General features: G+C 39.6%; 1 protein-coding gene across 12 annotated transcripts in view; it reads right to left on the minus strand.

Annotated features, from left to right (window-relative positions):
- Nucleotides 1–1,165: 1,165 nt before the first annotated feature.
- Nucleotides 1,166–23,447, minus strand: part of FTCDNL1 (formiminotransferase cyclodeaminase N-terminal like) — a 45,051-nt gene continuing 22,769 nt past the window's right edge. For 7 of the 12 annotated variants that reach the window (XM_074009635.1, XM_015432539.4, XM_074009638.1 and 4 more), the window contains 2 exons: nucleotides 13,975–14,160; nucleotides 1,166–4,165 (listed from right to left, as the gene is read on the minus strand). In XM_074009635.1, coding sequence (XP_073865736.1) covers nucleotides 3,729–4,165; nucleotides 13,975–14,160 — 623 coding nt within the window. In that variant the 3' untranslated portion in view covers nucleotides 1,166–3,728. Of the gene's footprint in view, nucleotides 4,166–13,974; nucleotides 14,161–16,657; nucleotides 16,800–23,447 lie in introns of those variants that run through there. The other 5 variants (XM_074009640.1, XM_074009639.1, XM_074009636.1 and 2 more) reach the window with 3 other exon arrangements.

Raw genomic sequence — 23,447 nt, forward strand, 5'->3', positions numbered from 1 at the left:
CCTAGTGATCATAGATGCATCCCAGTGACTTCTGCCAGTTCCTGCACAGGAAGAGCTGGTGATACTCTACCCATCCACCAGAACACTTTCAGCAATTTACAGCTGGTTCAGATTTTCTAAAAGGCAGAAGGGAAACAGAGAAAGAAAAGACAAATTCAAATATGAATGAGACGTAAGAGGTGTGTCTGTGCTTGTTTTAAAAATTATTGGCCAGGCGTGGTGGCTTACACTGGTAATCCCAGCATTTTGGGAGCCTGAGGTCGGCAGATCACCTGAGCGCAGGGGTTCAAGACCAGCCTGGGCAAGATGGTGAAACCCTGTTTCTACTGAAAAAACAAATAGCTGAGTGTGATGATGCCCACCTGTAATCCCAGCTACTCAGGAGGCTGAGGCAGGAGAATCCCTTGAACCTGGGAGGTGGAGGTTGAAGTGAGCCAAGATTGTGCCACTGCACTCCAACCTGGGTGACAGAATGAGGCTCTATCTCAGAAAAAGAAAATTATTTATTTATAATAAAAATAGTAAATTTTTATTTTTTAATGGATAGCTGGATCAAAGGCCACATTTAATCAACTTTATTTTAAACCATTAACTAAACCTCATCTGGAGCACTACAGTCCATCATAATAGATTTTAAAAGGGAAAAATAGGTCCTGCATAGTTGTATCTATTAATAGATATTAGAAATTTGCCAACATTTTATTTAGAACATATGGATGATCTGGTTTGGATCAGTGTCTCCACCCAAATCTCATGTTTAATCATAATACCCAGTGTTGGAGGTGGGCCTGGTGAAAGGTGATTGAATCATTGGGGGTGCATTTCTCATGAATGGTTTAGTACCATCCTCTTGGTACTCTCCTCATGATAGTGAGTGAGTTCTCATGAGATCTGGTCGTTTAAAGTATGTAGCACCTCCCCACCAGCTCTGTTGCTCCTTCTCTGGCCATGTGACATAACTGCTCCCCCTTCCCCTTCCACCATGACTGTAAGCTTCCTGAGGCCTCCCCAGAAGCCAAGCAGATTTCAGCATCATTGTTCCTGTACAGCCTGCAGAACCATGAGCCAATTACCTCTCTTTTCTTTATAAATTACCCAGTCTCAGGTATTTCTTTATAGCAATACGAGAATGGACTAATACAATAGACTTAGTAAAGTTATCTTATTCAGATATGAGGTGATTTTTTAATTTTTTTCTTAACTTTTGTGGGATAAATACATACTTTTTGTTTTTTAATTATAGAACACAATGTGCAGAACATACAATTTACCACTTTAGTCATGTTTAAGTGTATAATTCAGTGGAATTAAGTACATTCACACTGTTGTGCAACCAAGCACCATCATCCATCTCCAGAACATTTTTCATCTTCCCAAACTGACACACTGTACCCATTAAAAGCATGTTTGCTTTTCAATAGGCCTTGCTCAAAGCCAGCAGCCTTTAATGCTGTGACAGGAACCTGGAGAGGTTAATTCAGGTAACTGGCAAATGAATCAACCCCTCCTACAACCCAATATGAATCAGCAGCACCATGGGCTTTTATCCCCTCTCATCTGTTTAATACTGATGCTCAAAACTAAAGCAAAGCTCTAGAATAGATCTAGAAAAACTGTTAATAATACATTTCATTTTTACATTACAGCTTACAGACGTTTATTCCCCTAGTCGGGGTGGGAATTATTTTTCCTATTTCATAGCTAATGAAATTATGGCTACATGAAAAATAACAGCAAGGACTGAACTCAAGCCCTCCAATCCACTGTCTACTGTTCTTTCTATTGGGCCACACAGCCTCTGCCAAAGCAAGGCAAGATCTGGGCACTACTGCTTCTCAGCTCTCAGAGACTGAGAGACAGACCTATCAGGTCTAGCTAGACAGCATTTTGTCTCTTCACCAGAGCAACTAAAATTCCTCACGTCTAAAAACCATACCTAGTCCATCATCTTTTCCATCTTCGTTGTAACCATATTGACAGAGAAAACACACACAGAATTGGAATTCCAGAATGATATAAATGCAATCAGATTCAAGAATCAAATGTAAGTAAAAAAGAAAAAAAAAATTAGATCACTGGATCCTATAAAAAGACTGAGTTCAACCTTTTTTTAAACTTTTTTTTTTTCTAATAGAGATAGTCTCACTACATTGACCAAGCTGATCTCAAACTCCTGGGTTCAAGTGATCCTCCTACCTTGGCCCCCCTAAGTGCTGGGATTATAGGCATGAGCCACCACACCTAGCCAACCTCTTTATTTTTAATTCCTTAAAATAAATTCACACTTTCTGCTTTTATTAAAGAAGATCACAGTCTTTCTTGCTAAACTCAATTTGTGGAAAAATTCATTTCTCTGTGCTTTATGGGAAGCGTCTGATACTAGAACAATATAAATACTAAGGATTTACTTAAAATTGCCATCATTGACAAATAGCTTCTTTTAGTCCACAAAAAAGCTACAAATTTTAATTTCTTTCAAAAGTAAATTTCTTCTGCCAATACCCTTCTCTTTGCTCAAAAACAATATGTTCTCTAAACCTTTAGACTTTCCATCTAAATTCCAAAAGAATAAGTACTTCCTTGAAGTCATGCCCAACACCATCATGCCATCTCCCTATATAAACATTTCAAAATTCTATATCTGGTTTATGAACAGCAGAGCATCCTAAAAGTAGTAAGGCAAGAATGAACCATCATGCTTTGAAAGGGAGATTATATTTTGTTACCCTCCCATTTTTTAGTCACTTAGTATTTGATTTTTTTTTTTTTTTTTTTTTTTTTTTTTGAGACAGGGTCCCATTCTGTTGCCTAGGCTGGAGTGCAGTAGCACAATCATGGCTCACTGCATGATCTTGCCTCGACCTCCTGTGCTCAGGTCATCCTCCCACCTTAGCCTTCCAAGTAGCTACTACAGGTGTGCACTGCCATGCCTGGCTAATTTTTGTAGTTTTTGTAAAGATGTGGTTTTGTCACGTTGCCCAGTTTGAGTTTGGTCTCAAACTGCTAGGCTCAAGTGATTCACCCGCCTTGGCCTCCCAAAGCGTTGGGATTACAGGCATGAACTACTGTACTCAGTCTTGATTTTTTAAAATGTACATATTAAAAGAATAATTAGCCAGGAGTTTGAGATTAGCTTGAGCAACACAATCAGATTCTGTCTCTACAAAAAATACAAAAATGAGCTTGGTGTGGTGGCTGGTACCTGTAGTCCCCTCTACTTGGGAAGCTGAGGTGGGAGGGCTGCCTAAGCCCAGGAGGGAGAGGCTGCAATGATCCATGAGCCTGGGTGACAGAGTGAGACCCTGTCTCAAAAAAATAAATAAATAAAGTAGTAATTACTCAAAACATGAGAGTTGAATATGGAATTTGAGAGTTCATTCAGGAAAATCCAATCAAGTCCATTTATCTTGTTTTCTTATAATAATGAAAGATGGTTCAGAAACCATGGCCATTTTACTCAGTTGATTGAGAAGAGCTTCTAATGCTCACACATTACTAGCACATGATACAAAGTAGATTCTCTTGAAATTGTAACAATGACTAGAAATACAAGGTAATTAAGAATAATCTATGAACACTTGTTGTTGTTGAACAAAGAATGCTTTCAATTTTCCAATACATGGCTGCAACTAAGCTCTTTGTAGTTTCTCCACATCTTCAGTGCCCAAAAGAAAATTTTGTAACGACTAATAATTTTCCTTAAAATTTCAGTGAGGCCTTAGATTGGATCACATGAAAACACCTCCCCGAATCTTCCAGAATTCCCCAATATTTTCCTTTATAGCATATTCAGCACAGTTCTTGCACTCTTGGGGTGTAAATCCAACTAATGCTCTCCCTTTAGTACCAATTCCCCAATCACTTGCCAACTTCTTAACTTGAGCTTCTATGTAATGAGGAGACACGTAAGAAAACTGATCACCAAGGACACTGTAAGACACATGTTGGAAGTCTTCTGAGATTTCTGCAGCTTCTTGGTCATCAAAACTCTCCACGTTGCAGGCTATTTCAATTTTTCCCTCGTGGGGAAAAGCCATCGCTTGGACACCCTTCAATCCATTTGCATTTGAGCCCCGAATGGCACTAGCAATCTCTCTTCCTGCAGACATGTCTTGAGAATCTATGGTAATGTTGCAGTTCATCACATACGGGCTGGCACCAACACCTAAATCATTAGAAGAGCATGTTAATCAGGCAGAACAAAAGCCTCGTTTTGAAGATTCTATTCGTCAGCCAGTTTTAATCGGAGGCGTTTCCTTTACTCGGTTTTATTTAAAAACAGTACAAATATTCCTTATTGTCAACTCCAGAATTTTCTGAAGATAATATTTTTTTTCCATAACGAAAGTATTTAGGATATAATCAGGTAACTTTATCTACTATAAAAGTATCTGAAGGATTTTTTTTTTCCTAAAAGAGCTCAAACTTTCCAAAATACCAACAGAGAAAGAAAAGCACGGTTAAGAGCTAAGTCCATCAGCAGCAACAGGCCTTGGAACTTCATTCATTTCCAAGGCCATCTCCATGGGGTTTGGAATTCAATGACAGGCCTAAGAGTCTCAGAGACAGGAGTAAATCACACCTCTGTACCCACCACTCCCTCTCCCTGAAACAAACATTTGTCATTATTGAATTAGGTTAATATCAGATTAAAATGAATCTCAAAACCAGTCTTAACTAGGGAAAGAAGTCACTAAAAACTAACAAACAGCCTTGAAACTGGGAAGAGCAAAGGGACTCATGTGTTTTGTGATGATGTGAGTTTGGCAGGGTTTGGAGCCAAACAAAACACAAGAATCCCCTCACACAGACTTATAAACCTCGTGCCTTTCTCCTTGTACAACCTGTTGGAGGCACCTCTTTCTTTTATCCCCAGCTTCACAAGAGACTGAGATGGCCACTGCCACTCTACAGCCCTGTTACGCTAGAGTTCAGGGGCAAATGTCCCGCTTTTCCCTGTCTCAGGGATGGTGCGGCTCACGTTACATAAATAGTGTGGCTCTAATTATAGTTTACACTATAAGATGGACAACTTGGTTAAATTAGCATTGGTATAAAAAGCTTACATTTGCAGTTTCCTCATTTTTGGGGAACCTTACATTTCTAAAAGCAAAGTTAAGCAGGGATTGATGAGGGATAAAGGGCTGACCTCATCTTCAACATGTGATCATTTCTTAGCTACTATTTCAACATTATTTTACTGTCATTCCTTTTTCTTGCTGCTTTCAAACTTATTGCTCCTGATGTCAGTATCCATCAGAGAAGTGCCTTCTCGGTTCACTTTTCCCTAGACTTGATGGTTTGGGGGCTCTGTTGCCTAGCCTGGCTACTCTCATACTAATAGATGTTTTACAGAAAATCAGCACACGGAAACCACATTTCATCTTTTTCCCACACATGTACATAATGAAACATTTCAACTCCCGAGGCTGGGCCTCTTCCTCCTGGGAATTCTGCAGGAATGAATCAGATTACAGTATTTCCCCATAATGCTGATTTCATAAAAATTAAATTTCCTAACAGTCAATACATCTCTCTCATCATCTCATGTCCCAATCACTTACCCTAAATATCTTTAAGAACTATATCAGTTTTAACATTGCACAGAGTATAACTGGAATTTTTGTCAATGTTAATGTTGCCACTATTAACAGAAAACATCCAAACATTTTTCTCTCATCTACCCCCCAACAAGTAATGTTACAAATAGTCTTATGTCCTCAAATCTAGTGTACATATCCTATTTTGACTCAAGGAATGGTAATAACTTTACCATCGTTCCAACAAATAGTTGGATCACACGCAGGTTTTGCTGAAGAGTATATAACACTGAGGGTTACATCAGCACAACTATTCAAAATCCTTACCAGGCATGTAGTGCTTCACCATTATACTTTGCTGTCCCATACCCATACCTTTGAGATGCCCAGTCACATTCAGATATTCACATGCAATTCATCAGCCTTGGGGAGCAAGTCACTTTCAAAGGAAGTTCCTGCTTATGGACCTGGGGCTCTCCCCATGACATGGGTCATTCCATCCCTGTGGCCCTGGGACTTTTCCTGAATCCCTCACCCAGCAAATTCCAAGACATCCTCTACCATCACATGTCTAATAACTTCCCCTTGTTAGTAGAATTTCCAAAGTTGATCATTCTTGCTATAAATGAACTCATTGCCTAAGATAAATTATTAAAGATAAAGTAAGTTTAGATGTAAGCCCTAAGGACAAGAGTTCAATAAAGAAATGTATACTGTTCAGTGTCCCAACACCGACTTACTTGACTAAAATGAAACTCTTATTTTTAAAATTCCTTCAAAAGCATAAAGTTCATTTTTTTCTAGCAAAATAAAACATCAGAAATAACTTTCATATGCTTTTAAATAAAATAAGAGGTAATCACTTAACACAGAATAATCATTTTTCAAACGGGACCTTGTTATATATATTTTAAATTCTTCTAGTAAGCTTTAGTTACACAATATTTTTGTTTTATTACTATTTCTTATTCAAGTAGTGAAAAAACAGAGACAGTTAACGAATCTGAGATGTTTCTGACTTAATCAGGGTAATAGTTTCCTCCCAAGGTGGGGAAACTTCTCTCTCTTAGAGGGTGAAAGAAGAAAGAAAGAAAGAAAGAAGAGAACATTTCTCTTTCTGCCCAAATTCACGCTTTTCCAATTTCCTCCATTTAATCCTTCCAAGTCAAAACCAATACGGTGATCCGATTATACTGAATCAGATTCTGTGTTTAAATCCAGCAGTCCCATTGACCTTATTTAAATGCTGAATTTGATTTTTTATGTTAATTTAAACCTACTAAGAAGGTATTTTAAATGAGAGAGATAATTAATCCCAGCAAATCGTTTTTCCAGTTAAATGTCATATAATTAAAGTAATTCCACTTTTTGCTCTAAAATTAGAAACCTGATGTGAAAGTTTGTTTCTCAGTTTGCGGTTTCGCTCCACTCCCACCTCCCGCAGATTGGCACTCGGCTGCTCTGGTGGCAGCACGAATCCCCTCACTGCAAGGCTGAAATTCCAATTTTCTTCCAACACAACTGTCACAACGCCCTGAAGCAAGCTAAAAACAAGGAAAAAAATCTTTGCTATGATTTCGCTTTCCATGTGTGCTTTAATGAAAAATTTATCATTCTAAATATTGGTGTTTACTCCTAGTTAAATACTTTTTTATCAAAAAGAAAAAGAAACTGAGATTCAGTTGCTATTATTTCACAGAGAAATATAACAGGCCTGATGTTTTCCTGACAATTCCGTTATTTTCTTGTGTAGAAACACTGTATTTATCATATACTGTACGGCTGGTGATTTAGATATTGTTGAGACCTTATGGTGAACTGATATGGATGTAAACTCTTTATGCCAGATTGTTTAAGCAGAAAAAAACCAAATGCACTTAATTAACATCTGATGTGTAGCTTTCGCAAACACAAATGCAATATTTGTGTTTGAGCACTGGCAGTAATGACTGTGAACTATGCTATTAATGTCTGGTTTAAAGATGCTTGTGGTAGGACCATGTCTGGAATAACACAAATAAAAAACTGCATTCAGACAAAACAATAGTGAAGAGCCCATTAGGAAAATGGAAAAGCAGCACTCAGAAGAAACACATGTATTTTTTTCCCTTTAGATCAAAATTATTCTCAAAAATAGTTCCAGGCACCATCATTTTCAATCAATTAAAGGTGAAAGGATTCTACATATTTTAACTCTACAGAAAAGAGTTTCACTTTAGGAGGTCCAAAGTTGTTTAGGGGTGTCTTCAGAAGTTCCATTCATTAAATTATACTCCTCTTTGGTGGCCAGTATTAAAGCATGCATGAAGAGAGAGCTGGGATGGTGTTTTAGGATATTTGGTACTTTTACATCTAAAAAGAAAACTTCAAATTTGTGGACTGCATTACAGTTTGAATAAACAGATTCTTTTCAACCAATTCAACTCCCTCATTAAACACTTTGTTACTGGGCTGGGCGCGGTGGCTCACGCCTATAATCCCAGCACTTTGGGAGGTCGAGGTGGGCGGATCCCAAGGTAAGGAGATCGAGACCAGCCTGGCCAATATCGTGAAACCCCGTCTCTACTAAAAATACAAAAATCAGCTGAGCATGGTGGCATGCGCCTGTAGTCCCAGCTACTCAGGAGGCTGAGGCAGGAGAATCACTTGAACCCAGGAGGTGGAGGTTGCAGTGAGCCGAGATCGCGCCACTGCACTCCAGCCTGGTGACAGAGCGAGACTCTGTCTCAAAAACAAAAAAAAACTTTGTTACTGAAAACCTGGTGAGTGCCAGGAACCATGCAGGTTCCTGAGTATAAAAACAGGAAGAAGGTTAAAATAAGGTAAAACCCTAGCCTAAATGTGGACTTTGCTTCAGAGTCACAAACAGAGCAAGGTCACCAGACTCAGAACTCCGGTTCAAAAATATAAACAGTTATTATACCAAAAACAATTAGTTATCATTATATATTGGCATTTTAAATTTTTTAGACCATGCACTAAAGAGAAACCACAGCTGAAACAGGACATTTGATGACTAAAGCCATAAAACTCAAACATAATTGCTAAGTCCAATGCTCCCATGGCGGGAAGAATGCGGGACTTATGTGCATGTGGCTGAATTCACAGAAAAGAAAGCTAAGTGAGAACTGTGTGCCACAGGGCTAGGAAGTGCTCTCGTGGGTCCAAATTCAAGTTCCACCTCAACGGGACACTGCCTCTGCTCAGCTCTCTTTCTGTAAAATGGCTATGACGTTTCCTTGCTCAGTGAGGCACTGTGAACCTCATTCTATTGCCTTTGAATCTTTCAGAGTAGAAATAATTCAGAAGACATTACAACATAAGTATAAATTAACCTCCCATAACGAAGCCAGTCCAGATAAGAGGGAAACTCAAGTGACTTGCTACTCTCAGGTTTTTCAAAAATAGAACAGTGCCCTCCCTGAGTTCAGGCAAAGTCTAAGTCCTTCATGTTCCAATTGTAGGTTACATGCTTAGTGACACATTGAGACTTCCATTTTTCATCATCCCAACTAGGCTTCCTAGCCAGCATCAGCAAATGATTTTTAAAAATAGGCTCCTTAAAATGAGACTCATTCTAAAACTGGAAATTATTTTTCAAATACCAGATAAAGTTTTGGTGTGGAGTAAATTGGAGTATTCAATGTCAAGAAAAGTGCCTGATGATGCATTTCTTATTTATAGTAGAAAGAAGTAAGCAGGAAAGTGCTCAGTAACCCATTTAAATAACTAAACAGAAGCCCCTGATTCCAAGATGGACCAATTACCTCCATCTCTGACTCCTAGGGCATCATATGAAACTACAGTTCAAAGAATTTTCCCCGCATTTTTAAACAATGATGCATACATGCAGGCCATTCATACAACATATCAGACAGCAGTGTTTAAATCACCCCATAAATGTTTAGGGTTTTAAATATATATGTATGAAGTATTTATTTATAGATCTAAAAGTATCAACTATTACTGCTTTGCCCTTATTTATGTTCCCCACAAGCTGGCCAACTACAAACTTTTAAAAGGAATTTGGCTTAAAAGATTTTGTGTGTTTGGCACTGACTATGGGTGTTAATCATTTCTGAGCTCACTTCTTTTTCTCTTCTGTTTATAATATTCTTTGGGAACTTCAAAACAGAAACCTGTTTCCTTATAGATTCTGCTTCCTCTGCAGTACTGTGTAAATTAATTTGTCCTGGATTGTTGACTATACTGTACAGTTGATAGCGCCAATCATTTCTATTTAATTTTTGTAGGAAACAACATAAACATAGCAACAATGTGTTGAGGTTTTTCTGTTTTGGTGGGAGGGAAAAATATGTTGGGAAACACTGACATAACCAAAAAAAAATGTTAGAAAAATATATAAAGCCAATTAAATTTAAGCAAGTGCAAAATCGCTATTGTTGGGAACCAAATTCATTGAAAAATTAGATGAATAACATTTCTACCCTAAAGAAAGAGGTGTTATAAATTATACTTCAGTAGATATTACTTCAAAAAATGAAAGCGATTTACAGCTAGGCACGGTGGCTCATGCCTGTAATCTCAGCACTTTGGGAGGCCGAGGTGGGTGGATCACGAGGTCAGGAGTTCGAGACCCTCCTGGCCAACATGGTGAAACCCCCGTCTCTACTAAAATACAAAAAATTAGCCATGCATGGTGGTGCGCGCCTGTAGCCCCAGCTACTCGGGAGGCTGAGGCAGAGGAATCTCTTGAACCTGGGAGGTAGAACTTGCAGTGAGTTGAGATTGCACCACTGCGCTCTAGCCTGGGTGACAGAGTGAGATTCCATCTCAAAAAAAAAAAAAAAAGAAAGAAAGCAATTTACTTCTTTCTGGATTATTGTTTAAGGAAGAATATGTGCAATTAAGGTAACCTAATATTTTAGTAGAAAGTCTTAAACTCTACTATCTAGTGTGAGGAATATTAGAAACTAATTGTTTATTCACATCCCTTATTCACTGATCCTCCTTGAAATACTTTACTTTTCTGCTATTAGCATCTGCATTGAGCCTACTAAATGATGCACAAACAGACTGCCCAAACTTGGCAAATCGTAATTTTCTTGTTTCTTTCACAAGCTAAAGTTTCTACCCTTGGTCATGGGTACCAGTGGAAAAAGGCATATACGGGAAGAGCTGTGCTTCTTTTCCCTTCTTATCATGAATATGCCATCAAATATAATCCAAATACAGGAACTGAAATTTAGCTTTTATAAAATTTACCACTAATAAATCTTACTAATTACTCTGCAGGGAAGATGACGGAAATAATCACAGGATTGATTTAGAGATATTATGAAAATATGTTGGAAGCTTTAAGAATTTAAAAATGTTTTTCTTATATATAATACAAACAAAATATGTACATATATATTTTACAATATTGAGATCACGCTGCCTATACTACCTGGTATCCCTTGCACTGGCTATTCCCTCTGCCTAAAACTCTCCTCCACATCTCCACGTGGCTAGTGGTCTCACTCCTTCAAGTCTTTGCTCTAATATTGCCTTTACAAAGAGGCCTAATTTGGATTATTCCACCTATAATCACAATACGGCCCCATTCTAGAACTCTTAATGCCCTTGTCCTGTTCAATATTTATTTTGGCTGTAGCACCTGTTATTTTCTAATGTACTCCATAATTCATTTGTTTATTAAGGTTTTTATTTATGATCTGTCTCTTTGCCCCTCCCCAACTACAATGTAAGTTCTTTGAGGAAACATAAGTTCTATTTTGCCCACTGGTGATACTGCTTAGCACACAGTAGGTACTTAATATCTGTTTTATTAACTAACTTAACTGCAAATTCTCTCTACATTAGACTGCATTTTCTATGTCTCTGAAGGTTCTTCTAAAACATCATGCTTGAGTATGCCACAGTTTATATAAACATTCCCAAATAGCAAACATTTCCATTATTTTCAGTATTTGCTATTATAAATAATGCTTTGATAAACATCCTTGTACATGTCCCTTTTACTATTTCCTTAGGATTTATCTCTAGATCTAGAATTCCTGAAAGGCAGTTATATACATTTTTAGAGCTCTTCATACGTATCACAAGCTCACTTCTAAAAAGTTTATACCAATTTATACTATCATTAACACTGTAAATGTCTCTAACTACATCTTCCCCAGTATTAAATATTACCTTTAAAATATCATCTTTAAACATTCGTTGTGCCAATTTTGGCATCTTAATGTTTTAACTTAGGATTTGCAGATTTTTATGAAAATTTTTATGTAAATTACAGATCTCCATGTGAGTAAAAACAGAATAAAATCATGGCCCAGGCACAGTGGCTCGCGCCTATAATCCCAGGACTTTGGGAGGCCGAGGCGGGTAGATTGCCTGAGTCCAGGAGTTTTGAGACCAGCCTGGGCAATATGGTGAATCCCTGTCTCTACAAAATATACTTGGAAGGATGAGGTGGGGGAATTGCCTGAGCCCAGGAGGTTGTGGCTGTAGTGAGCCGAGATTGCACCACTGCACTCCAGCCTAGGCAAATGCCATGAGACCCTGAAGAGAGAAAAAGAAAGAAAGAAAGACAGAAAGACAGACAGACAGACAGAAAGAAAGAAAGAAAGAAAGAAAGAAAGAAAGAAAGAAAGAAAGAAAGAAAGAAAGAGAAAAAATAAGAAATCCCAATGTGTTGACCATTTCAAATCAAACAATATAAAATAGATCATGATGAGGCAGAGGCACAGATTATCCAACCATAGGCAGGTGATAGATCAGACTAGGAGGCAATCCTCCCTTTAGTTTAAACAACTACATATCGAGTTTGTTCTTAGGAAACTAAACATAATTAGCGATAATATTGGCATTCGGTCTTATGCCTTTTATATCAGGTTAAAGTTTTTCCCATATATCAACCCATTTATTCTAACAGCATTGCAAAAATGAGAATTAAGTTATTCAAGTGTTTGCTTAACCTAATGCTCTGATAGCAGTATACCTATGTCTAATTCCTGTCCACCTGACTGCAATACCAGTCCACCTGGCACTGAAGCGACTGCATCTGTGGTATAATCTCTTCAGTCTTTAGGGAGGCTCAAATTAGAAACCAGGAAATAGATTTCTGAAAATTTAGTCATAAAACTTTACACTTCTCCATTTGTGAGACAAATCATGGGAAAATATGTGAGGTTCAAATTGGCAGAGAGCAATCAGTCTCTTCCTTTTTTCTATAACAAAATGTTGAATGAAATACATTTATAATATCACTTTTATTAAATCTCCTCTTCATAGGGAAGAAAAAAATGGCCCTTTAGTACTGTGTCAGGCACTTTACAGACATCATTTTGACTTCACAGTAATGAGAGGGAGACATTATTACGTCCATTTTATAGATACGGGAACCAAAGCATAACGAGACCAAGGAACCACGGTCACGCAGCCAGCAAATAGCAAGGCCGGGATTTCAGCATAGCCCCAAAACCTGTGCTTTTTTTTTTTTTTTAATTGCATTGCTCTACTTGATTATAGATATTATTTGTTTAAGATCAGAATTCTGTGCCAGGGGCTAGTAACCAAAGACCTATGTGTAAATGATTCTGCAGGGCTTTGGCAGAGCTGTGCCATGAGAAATGTGTTTCTTATGCTCACCCACCTCTCACTCCTTGGATATCTAGTATTTTGGTAACTGCTTAAGTTATTGATTGACCATCAAAATGTGACCTTACATGGTTTAATTTGTGGCCCCCAACAGATGTTTGAGAATGAAACAATTGAGACTCAAATAAGTGACACTAGGATGCTGGAAATGCAGGCAACAAGGAGGAGTTCCACCTTTTCCTGATACATCCCTTAGGGGTGGGGCAGGGAGAGAGGGCAGGAGTGGCAGAGAGAGGCAAAAGTTGATGAGAGCCAGGGGAAGGAACAGTTTCTTTTCCCAGTCTTTAGTCTCTGTATTCTAGAAGTCCGTTATTTAGAAAAGATTTTTTCCAGGGTTCCTCTAGAACTGATTTCCAGCTGTAAGCACCAACTTGGCTACACTGATATTTAAGTATTGAAAGACCTTTCTACCAGCTAGAAGTGATCTCTCCCTAAGTCCTCCCTCCCCAGGTGTCTCCATCACACCCCAGGGCACACCCCACACCATTCACAGATAGGGGCCTCCAGGACCCTGCCCCAGTGCCAGGAGCTATGAGCATTCTTTTCATCAGTGATCACATTGCAGGGCTAATGATATATCTTGAGTATCACTTCTGGGGGCCCTCATCAAATACCTGACGGGTGCTTCTAGGCTCACAGGTTAGCTTAACAGGGCCCGGGTGAGAGTAACAGCAGAAAGGAGAGCCTCACCCATTTAAGAAGTAGCCACTCCTATAACTCTTCCTGCATTAAGAGGGTGTGACTCAGAAAGGGGACCTCAAGTTTAAAAAAAAAAAAAAATACAGAGCAAAGCAAAAACCATGCTCAGAACCTGTTAAACCACATCTTCGGGCAGGGGCAGCTCCCAGGTCAGGCTGAAGAGCACTGACATCTCTCCTCGTGAACCAACCCAGCTGCTTCCTTCTCTGGACGAGACTACGCTTCTCAGGCAGGTCAGCTTCGCCAAAGAGAAACACGCTACAGCCAGGAACATGCCGCACCAGATCCTCAGCAAGGCCTGTAGCAGAGGGAATGTTAACCAAAGAAAATCACAATCAAGCCAAATCTTAAAAACCAAAGCATATAGTTTTTTTGCTGTGGTAAAACATATTTAACATAGAACTCATCATTTTAGTCATTTCTAAGTGTCCAGACCAGGCATGAAGTTGCACACTGTTTCACAAGCATCACCACTAAAGCACATGATTTATACAAATTTTAAACATCAAAGCTTAAACATAATGAATGTTCCATTGAAGTTAATCTCACAATAAAAGCTTGCCTTGATACAAGGAGACTTGAATTTCTAACCCATTGCAAAGCTAATTTCACAGTGGAAATGTATATGTAGGATTAATGAAATTAGTGCCTTCAATTTTTGAACAGTTATAATAGTCCCAACTTGTAAATATTGTCAGAAGGTATAAAAAGTTAGGAGGGCAAGGGCCAGTAACCACACTGTCTAATATAGCAGCCCCCAGCTGTATGTGCTATTAAAAATTAATTCTAATCAATTAAAATTTTCGTTAGGATTTATCTCTAGAACTAAAGTTTTAATCGATTAAAATTAAATAAAATGGGCCAGGGAAGTGGCTCATGCCTGTAATTCCAGTACTTTGGGAGGCTGACGCAGGAGGATAGCGTGAAGCCAGGAGTTCGAGAACAGCCTGGGCAACATAGTTAGACCCCTATCTCTACAAAAACTAAAAAAAGAAAAGAAAAAAACGAAAAATGAAGTTTTTTAGTTGCACTTGTCACATTTCAAGTACTTAATAACCACACATGGCTAGTGGTCTCCATATTGGACAGCACAGATAAAGAACATTTCCATCACCACAGAAAGTTCTATTGGACAGCTCTGAGCCAGATGCTCTATAAGGAAGCCTAATATTTAAACAAAATTGGAGATTACTCCAAATGACAGAACATTTTTCATCTTCCTCTGCCATTCTTCATATCTGGATTCTCTGGATATGATTTTATCTTCTCAAGGCAAAATATAGAATTGCTGGGCTTTTCTAGATTACTCCTTCACAGGACCTCTGCTTGTTTTCTAGGAGCTAATTATAGTCCCCTGTAAGCAAGCACAGAGATGGCATACATTTTGTCTGATATACGGAATATAGGTGCTAAGGGAATTCTGGTGCTGGCCTGGGACAGCAGGAGTGCAGGCCTTCTTTATTTGTTACATATCATGGATCATCAAAATAAGGGCTGAGATGAGACTTCTGGCCACAATAAGCATAGGAGACCGTCCCAACTGCAATTTCAGTGTTTATTATTTGTTTAATTCTAATGCAGGCTGCCATGTTAATGGAAGAAGTGAAATGTGGAAGACACTGAAAAAACATTTGGTACCACTGGGGTGTAAAAAGTCTTGGGAAATGTTTTGGTTTTGGTGGTTTTTTTGTTTGTTTGTTTGTTTTTTGAGATGGAGTCTTGCTCTGTTGCCCAGGATGGAGTGTAGTGGCGCAATCTTGGCTCACTGCGAACTCCGCTTCCTGGGTTCAAGCAATTCTCTTGCCTCAGCCCCCGCAAGTAGCTTGGATTACAAGCACGTGCCACCATGCCCAGCTAATTTTTTTTTTTGTATTTTTAGTAGAGACAGGGTTTCACCATGCTGGCCAGGCTAGTCTTGAACTCTTGACCTCGTGATCCACCTGCCTCAGCTTCCCAAAGTGCTGGGATTACAGGCATAAGCCACCATGCCCAGCCTGGTTTTTTGTTTGTTTGTTTTTTTAGATGGAGTTGCATGCTGTCGCCCAGGCTGCAGTGCAGTGGCATGATCTTGGCTCACTGCAACTTCAGCCTCCCGAGTTCAGAGGATTCTCCTGCCTCAGCCTCCAGAGTAGCTGGGATTACAGGAAACTGCTACCACACCTGGTTAATTTTTCTATTTTTAGTAAACAGAGTTTCACCATATTGGCCAGGCTGGTCTCGAACTTCTGACCTCAACTGATCTGCCTGCCTCAGCCTCTCAAAGTGCTGGGATTAGAGGTGTGAGTCACCACGCCCAGCCTGGGAAATGTTCTTTCTCTGAATCAGGTAGCAACTCCAGCATTAGAAGTCCCTGGTATTGTAGATACCATAAAGCCAAGAAAATCTCCTAAGTTTATTTTAGCCCTAAGTGATTTCGGTTTCATTAACACTACTTTAAGGTACAGGCATACCTCAGAGATATTGTGGGTTTGATTCCAGACCACAGCAATAAAGCAAATATCACTGGCAAATATCACAATAAAGCAAGTCACGTAAATTTTTTGGTTTCCCAGTGCATATAAAAGTTATGTTTATATTATACTGTAATCTCTTAAGTGTTTAATAGCATTATGTCTGCAGAAACCAATACATATACCTTAATTTAAAAACACTTTATTGGCCAGGTGCAGTGGCTCATGCCTGTAATCCTAACACTTAGGAAGGCTGAGGAGGGAGGATTGCTTGAGATTAGGAGTTTGAGACCAGCCTGGGCAACAGAGTGAGACACCATCTCTACAAAAAATAAACAAAATTACCTGGATGTGGCAGCATACGCCTGTAGTCCCAGCTGCTTAAGAGGCTGAGGTGGGAGGATCACTTGAGCCTGGAAGGTCAGGGCTGCAGTGAGCTGGGATCATGCCACTGTACTCAAGCCTTGATGACAGAGCTAGACCCTGTCTCAAAAAAAAAAACCAAAAAACAAAACTTTATTGCTAAAAAATGCTAAGGCTTCAGCAAGTTATCATCTTTTTGCTGGTGGACATTCTTGCCTTGATCTTGATGGTTGCTGACTGATCAGCCCGATGGCTGCTGAAGGCTGGAGTGGCTGTGGTTAACGTGTTAAAATAAGACCACAGTGAAGTTTACTGCATCAATTGGCTTCTCCTTTCACTAAAATTTCTCTGTAGCATGTGATGCTGTTTGATAGTATTTTACCCGCAGTAAAACGTCTTTCAATACTGGAAACAATATTCTGAAACCCTGATGCTGCTTTATCAATTCAGTTTATGTAATATTCTAAATCTCGTATTGTCATTTCAACAACGTCCATGGCATCATCACCAGGAGTAGATTCCATATCAAGAAACTTCTTTCTCTCCTCATCCATTTTAGTTGTTGGGGTTTTTGTTTGTTTGTTTGTTTGTTTTAGAGATAGCGTCTTGCTCTAAGACGCTAGACGTCTTGGAGTGCCCTGGTGTGATGTAGGCTCACTACAACATCTGCCTCCTGGGTTCAAGTGATTCTCATGCCTCAGCCTCCCAAGCAGCTGGAATTACAGGTGTGTGCCACTGCTCCCGGCTAGTTTTTGTATTTTTTTTTTTTTTTTTTTTTTGAGACGGAGTCTCACTCTGTCGCCCAGGCTGGAGTGCAGTGGCCGGATCTCAGCTCACTGCAAGCTCCGCCTCCCGGGTTCACGCCATTCTCCTGCCTCAGCCTCCCGAGTAGCTGGGACTACAGGCGCCCGCCACCTCGCCTGGCTAGTTTTTTGTACTTTTTAGTAGAGACGGGGTTTCACTGTGTTAGCCAGGATGGTCTCGATCTCCCGACCTCGTGATCCGCCCGTCTCGGCCTCCCAAAGTGCTGGGATTACAGGCTTGAGCCACCGCGCCCGGCCTAGTTTTTGTATTTTTATCAGAGATGGGTTTCACTATGTTGGCCAGGTTGGTCTTGAACTCCTGGCCTCAAGTGATCTACCAGCTGCAGCCTCCCAAAGTGTTGGGATTACAGGCGTGAGCCACCATGCTGGGCTCCATTCAAGTTTTATCATGAGATTTCAGCAATTCAGTCACATCTTCAGGTTCCGCTTCTAATTTTAGTTTTCTTGCTATTTCCACCACATCTGCAGTGACTTCCTCCACTAAAGTCTTAACGTCACCCATGAGGGTTGGAATCAACTTCTTCCAAACTCCTGTTAATGTTGATACTTTGATTTCCCCCCAAGAATCATGAATGTTCTCAAAGGCATCTAGAATGGCAAATCCTCTCCACGAGATTTCCAATTTACTTTTTCCAGATCCTTCAAAGGAATCATTATCTATGGCAGCTATAGCCTTACAAAATATATTTTTTAAATAATAAGATGTGAAAGTCAAAATTACTCCTTGATCCATGGACTGCAGAATGGATGTTGTGTTAGCAGGCATGAAAACAACATTAATCTCCTTGTACATCTCCATCAGAGCTCTTGGGTGAGAAGGTGCATTGTCAACGGGTGGGAATATTTTGAAAGGAATATTTTTTTCTGAGCCCAGTAGGTATCAACAGCAGGCTTAAGGTATTCAGTAAACCAGGCTGTAAACAGATGTGCTGTCATCCAGGCTTTGTTGTTGCATTTATAGAGCACAAACAGAGTAAACTGAGTATAATTCCTAACGGCCGTTGGATTTTCTGAATGGTAAATAAGCATTGGCTTCAACTTAAGGTCATCAGTTGCATTCGCCCCTAACAAGAGCATCAGCCTGCTCCTTGAAGCCAGGCGTGGACTTCTCTCTAGCTATGAAAGTCCTAGATGGCCTCTTCTTCCAACAGAATGCTGTTTCATCAATACTGAAAATCTGTTTAGTGTAGCCACTTTCATCCTTTTTCTAAAATTTTGTAGAGACAGAGTCTCACTATATTGCCCAGGCTGGTTTCAAACTCCTGGGTTCCAGCAATCCTCCCACCTCGGTCTCCCAAAGTGCTGGAATTACAGGCATGAGCCACCGCCGCAGCCAGCCTACCTTCATCCTTCATCTTAGCTAGATACCAGTCTCCTGGATAACTTGCTGCAGCTTCTACATCAGCACTTGCTGCTTTACCTTGAACTTTTACGTTATGGAGGGAGCTTCTTTCCTTCAACCTCATGAACCAACCTCTGCTAGATTCCAACTTTTCTTCTGTAGCTCATCAGCTCTCTCACCCTTCACAGAATAGAGGAAGAGCTACAGCCTTTCTTTGGCTTAGCCTTTGGCTTAAGGAAATGTTGTGGCTGGTTTGATCTTCTATCCAGACCACTAAAACTTTCTTCATATCAGCAATAAAGCTGTGTTGCTTTCATGTCATTCGTGTGTTCACTGTAGCAGCACTTTTATTTTCCTTCAAGAACTTATCCTTTGCATTCACAACTTGGCCAACTGGCAGAAGAGGCCTCGCTATTGACCTATCTCAGCTTTCAACATGTCTTCTTCCCTAAATTTAATCATTTCTAGCTTTTTATTTAAAATACAAGATGTGAGACTCTTTCTTTTACTTGAACACTTAAAGGCCATTGTTGGGTTATTAATTGGCCTAATTTCAGTACTATTGTGTCTCAGTACATAGGGAAACCCAAGGAAAGGAAGAGAGATGGGGGAACAGCCAGTTGATGAAGCAGCTGGAACACACATTTATCAGTTCAGTTATCTGTCTTATGTGGTTGTGGTTCATGGCACCCCAAACATCAAAGATCAGTGATCGCAGGTCACCATAACAGATATAATAGTGGCTGGGCATGATGGTTCATGCCTGTAATCCCAGTACTTTGGGAGGCTGAGGCAGACAGATTGCCCGAGCTCAGGAGTTAGAGACCAGCCTTGGCATCAAGGTGAAATCCTGTCTTTACAAGAAATACAAAAATTAACCTGGCATGTTGGCACACACCTATGGTGCCAGCTACTCAGGAGGCTCAGATCAGAGGACTGCTTCAGTCTAGGAGACCAAGGCTGCAGTGAGCCAGGATCATGCCACTGCATTCCAGCCTGGGTGACAGAGCAAGGCCCTGTCTCAAAAAAAAAAAAAAAAAAAAGAAAAGAAAAGAAAGAAAAAAGACATAATAGTAATGAAAAGATTTGAAGTATTGTGAAAATTACTAAAATGTGACAGAGACATGAAGTGAACACGCACTGTTGGAAACATGGCACCAATGGACTCACTTGATGCAGGGTTGCTACAAACCTTTAATTTGTTAAAAAAAAAAAAAAAGCGATACTTAAAGTCATAATGAGCAAAGTAAGCCAGTACCAAAGGGTCACAGCTCCTGGAGCGGGGCGGGGCTAGATGCCAGGGATACAGTCAACCGAAGTTTAGGAATTGCAACATAATGTTTAGGTAGTGATACAGTTGGGATGTTTGTCCCCTCCGAATCTCATGTTGAAATGTGATCCCCAGTGTTGGAGGTGGGGCCTAATGGGAGGAGTTTAAGTCATTGTGGCAGATCCTTCATGAGTGGCTTGGTGCTTTCCCATGGCAATGAGTGAGTTCTTCCTTTATGAGTTCACACAAGAGCTGGTTGTTTAAGGAGCCAGCATCTCTCTTGCTCCCTCGCTCACCATGTGACACACCTGTTCCCCCTTTGCCTTACAGCTATGAGTAAGAGCTTCCTAAGCCTTAACAAGAAGACCAGTAGATGCTGGTGTCATGCTTGTACAGCTTGCAGAACCATGAGCCAAATAAACCTCTTTTCGTTATAGATTACCAGGTCTCGAGTATTCATTCATAGTAATGCAAACGGACTAACACAGGCAGTGAGCTAAATTCTCCCTTCAAATCTACAGTGGTTGAGGAGGCGGCATGAGAAATGGGAGAATATTTAGGAAAGGTTAACTAAATTCTGATAACTCTCCAAATTGTTCTGGTCACATATATGTGCTCCACCCATAACTTAGTGTAACTCACATTTGGGCTGCTGCAGTAGCCTAAAATCACAAACTGTGATGCCCAAAAGCCTGTCCTACCAAATACTATGACATGTTTCCTGGCCCTGCCCAGCTCTTTGCCTATGCAGGCCAGCCCCTCCATTTGGAGCTACAGTTCTGAAGCACTGCCTGTTTATATAGGCAGAATGCCTATAAACGAGGTTCTTTAATCTGGTTCCTAAAGGGCAAAGCATTGGGAGATATTTGTGGTAGCAACCCCCAGCTGACTGCAATTGGAGATTCAAGGGCAGGGGTGCATTTTAGTTTCGTGGAAACAACATACACTTTTAAGTCCAGAAAGTATAGGATTGAATACCATTTCTGCTCCTTAATAGCTATTTGGGAGATCTTGAACAATTTACTTTACATTTCTGAGTCTTAACCTCTCTATCTGTAAAATGGAAAAGAAAGAAAAAAAAAAAAAAAAAAAAAAAAAACTTTATCTAAATCCCCAATTCCTTATCTAGAAATTTCTCAGTCAAAAAAAAAGGAATGGGTTGGGCACAGTGGCTTACGCCCATAATCCCAACACTTTGGGAGGCTGAAGCAGGTGGACCACTTGAGGTCGAGAGTTCAAGACCAGCCTGGCCAATATGGTGAAACCCCATTTCTACTAAAAATACAAAATTAGCTGGGTGTGGTGGCGGGCACCTGTAATCCCAGCTACTTGGAGACTGAGGCAGGAGAATCACTTGAACACAGGAGGCAGAGGTTGCAGTGAGCCGAGATTGTGCCATTGCACTTCAGCCTGGGTGACAGAGCAAGACTCTGTCTCAAAAAACAATAAATAATAATAAGAATTTATCCTGTCCTTCCTGCATGAACAATATTTTAGGGTAGCTAGATAGTCCAAACTGATGAGAAAAAAACATTTTAATAGATAAAAAATCCAACTAATAAATGTGGAAGTGATGATAGAATTAGAAAATCACAATTTTGCAGCACCTAAAAACATGATTGTTTTAGGCAAGATTATGAATAAATGAAACCCTCCTGAAAAATCAATTAGGAACTTCACAACATCAGACAAAGGCAGCAGTGAGACACTCAGGCACTGCAGCCTCCTGGTGTGATGCAGTGTGAAACACACAGCCCACCTTTAAGAATTCCTGCCAAAAAATTAAACTTCAAACTAATCAGGCCTCTGGAGCTAACAGAGTTTACAGGAAATGTGAGGGATAAAGACACAAATTAAATGACACCATAAGGAAGCAAACAGATCCAGAATGTAGAAATTCTATAGGATAACTGACCCAGATTCTGCAACAAGTAAATGGCAGTGGAAAAACGGGATTGAGGGAGACAGGGAGACTGGTCTTGATCAAAACAGACTCAGAGATACAACAATCAGTATGATGTGTGAGCCATGTTAGATCTAGATTTGAACAGGCCCCTATAAAGAGATATTTGCCTGGTTTATACACTAGGTGTTAGACAGTATCATCAAATTATCATTCTGTTGATTGTGATGGTGGCATTACAGTTATGTAAGAAAATATTTGAATTGCTTAGAGATGTACATTAATTATGAAGGAGTGAAATAACATGATCTTTGGAATTTGCTTTAAAATTATTTACTAAAAACAAAAGGAAAATGAAGGAGATGCAAGGAGAAAAAAATAACAGAAAGTAAAGGAAAAAAAAGAAAAAGAAACTTCCCCATAGGATGGATAGAGATTGGATAAATTAAGAAAACCATGTAGCCCAATGTCTGGTACAGAGAATAACTCAATAAATAGCTCCCTTTCCTTTTTGCAAGCCTAAGCCCTGCTTTGAATTCTGAGTTCTGGATACCCTCCTAGGCTGGCATGTTCCTACTTAGTAGAAATGCTCCTATATTTTAACAATTCCTCTTCCATTATGTCATCTACATAAATTCATCATGGAAGAAATCAAGCTTGATTTTTGTTCTCTAATGAAGCAAGAAAATGAAATATTACATTATTCTTGTTACCATGAAGAGAAAACCAAGGCCAAAATAATATTTAGCAATAAAGACAGTACAATGCCCTCTTCATACTCAAGGAAATAACGTTTGTGTTTCCAATGACTGCAACCCAAGGGCCTAAGGTAAGTAGGTATTTGTAATTTTGTTGGAAAACAATTTAGACAGCCTGTGTTTCAAAAAAAGTCTCCTATTTAGTTAGAGAATTACTAACAACCAAGCTATTTTATTTGTTATATGAATTATATATTCAAAAGGGCTAATTTTGATTTTATATTATGGTTTTCTCAATTAATCTGCATAAAAATCATCCCCTGTAACTTCAAATGTCCACATCAAGTGAATCACATAGGCCTCTTAAAGAAGATAATAATTATGAATACTTCAAGCTCAAGCCTGTGGAAAACTGTCTCATCAGTTATCAAGTAAGTGGCATTATCGTTTAAAGCAACAGTTTTGTTCAGATTTGCTGTAAAGCCACTGCTCACTGCAGCTCTCTAAGCTGTTTGTTCCACTTCCCTCTACAGTGGAACCAAACTTGTAGCCTTGTGAAAGAGTCCCAGGAAACCCAAACTCCTGAATTAAGCCCTGCTTCGTATTTGTGCCCTCCCTCTCCTGGAATTCACTTCTCCCATCCTTGTGTTAGAATATTCTACAGCTTCTGTTTGTTTTTATTGACAGCATCAAATCTAACAGACTTGTATTAAATAGTTAATCTTGAGCTTTTGT

Source organism: Macaca fascicularis, chromosome 12, assembly GCF_037993035.2.
Source record: "Macaca fascicularis isolate 582-1 chromosome 12, T2T-MFA8v1.1".
Lineage (NCBI taxonomy): Eukaryota > Metazoa > Chordata > Mammalia > Primates > Cercopithecidae > Macaca > Macaca fascicularis.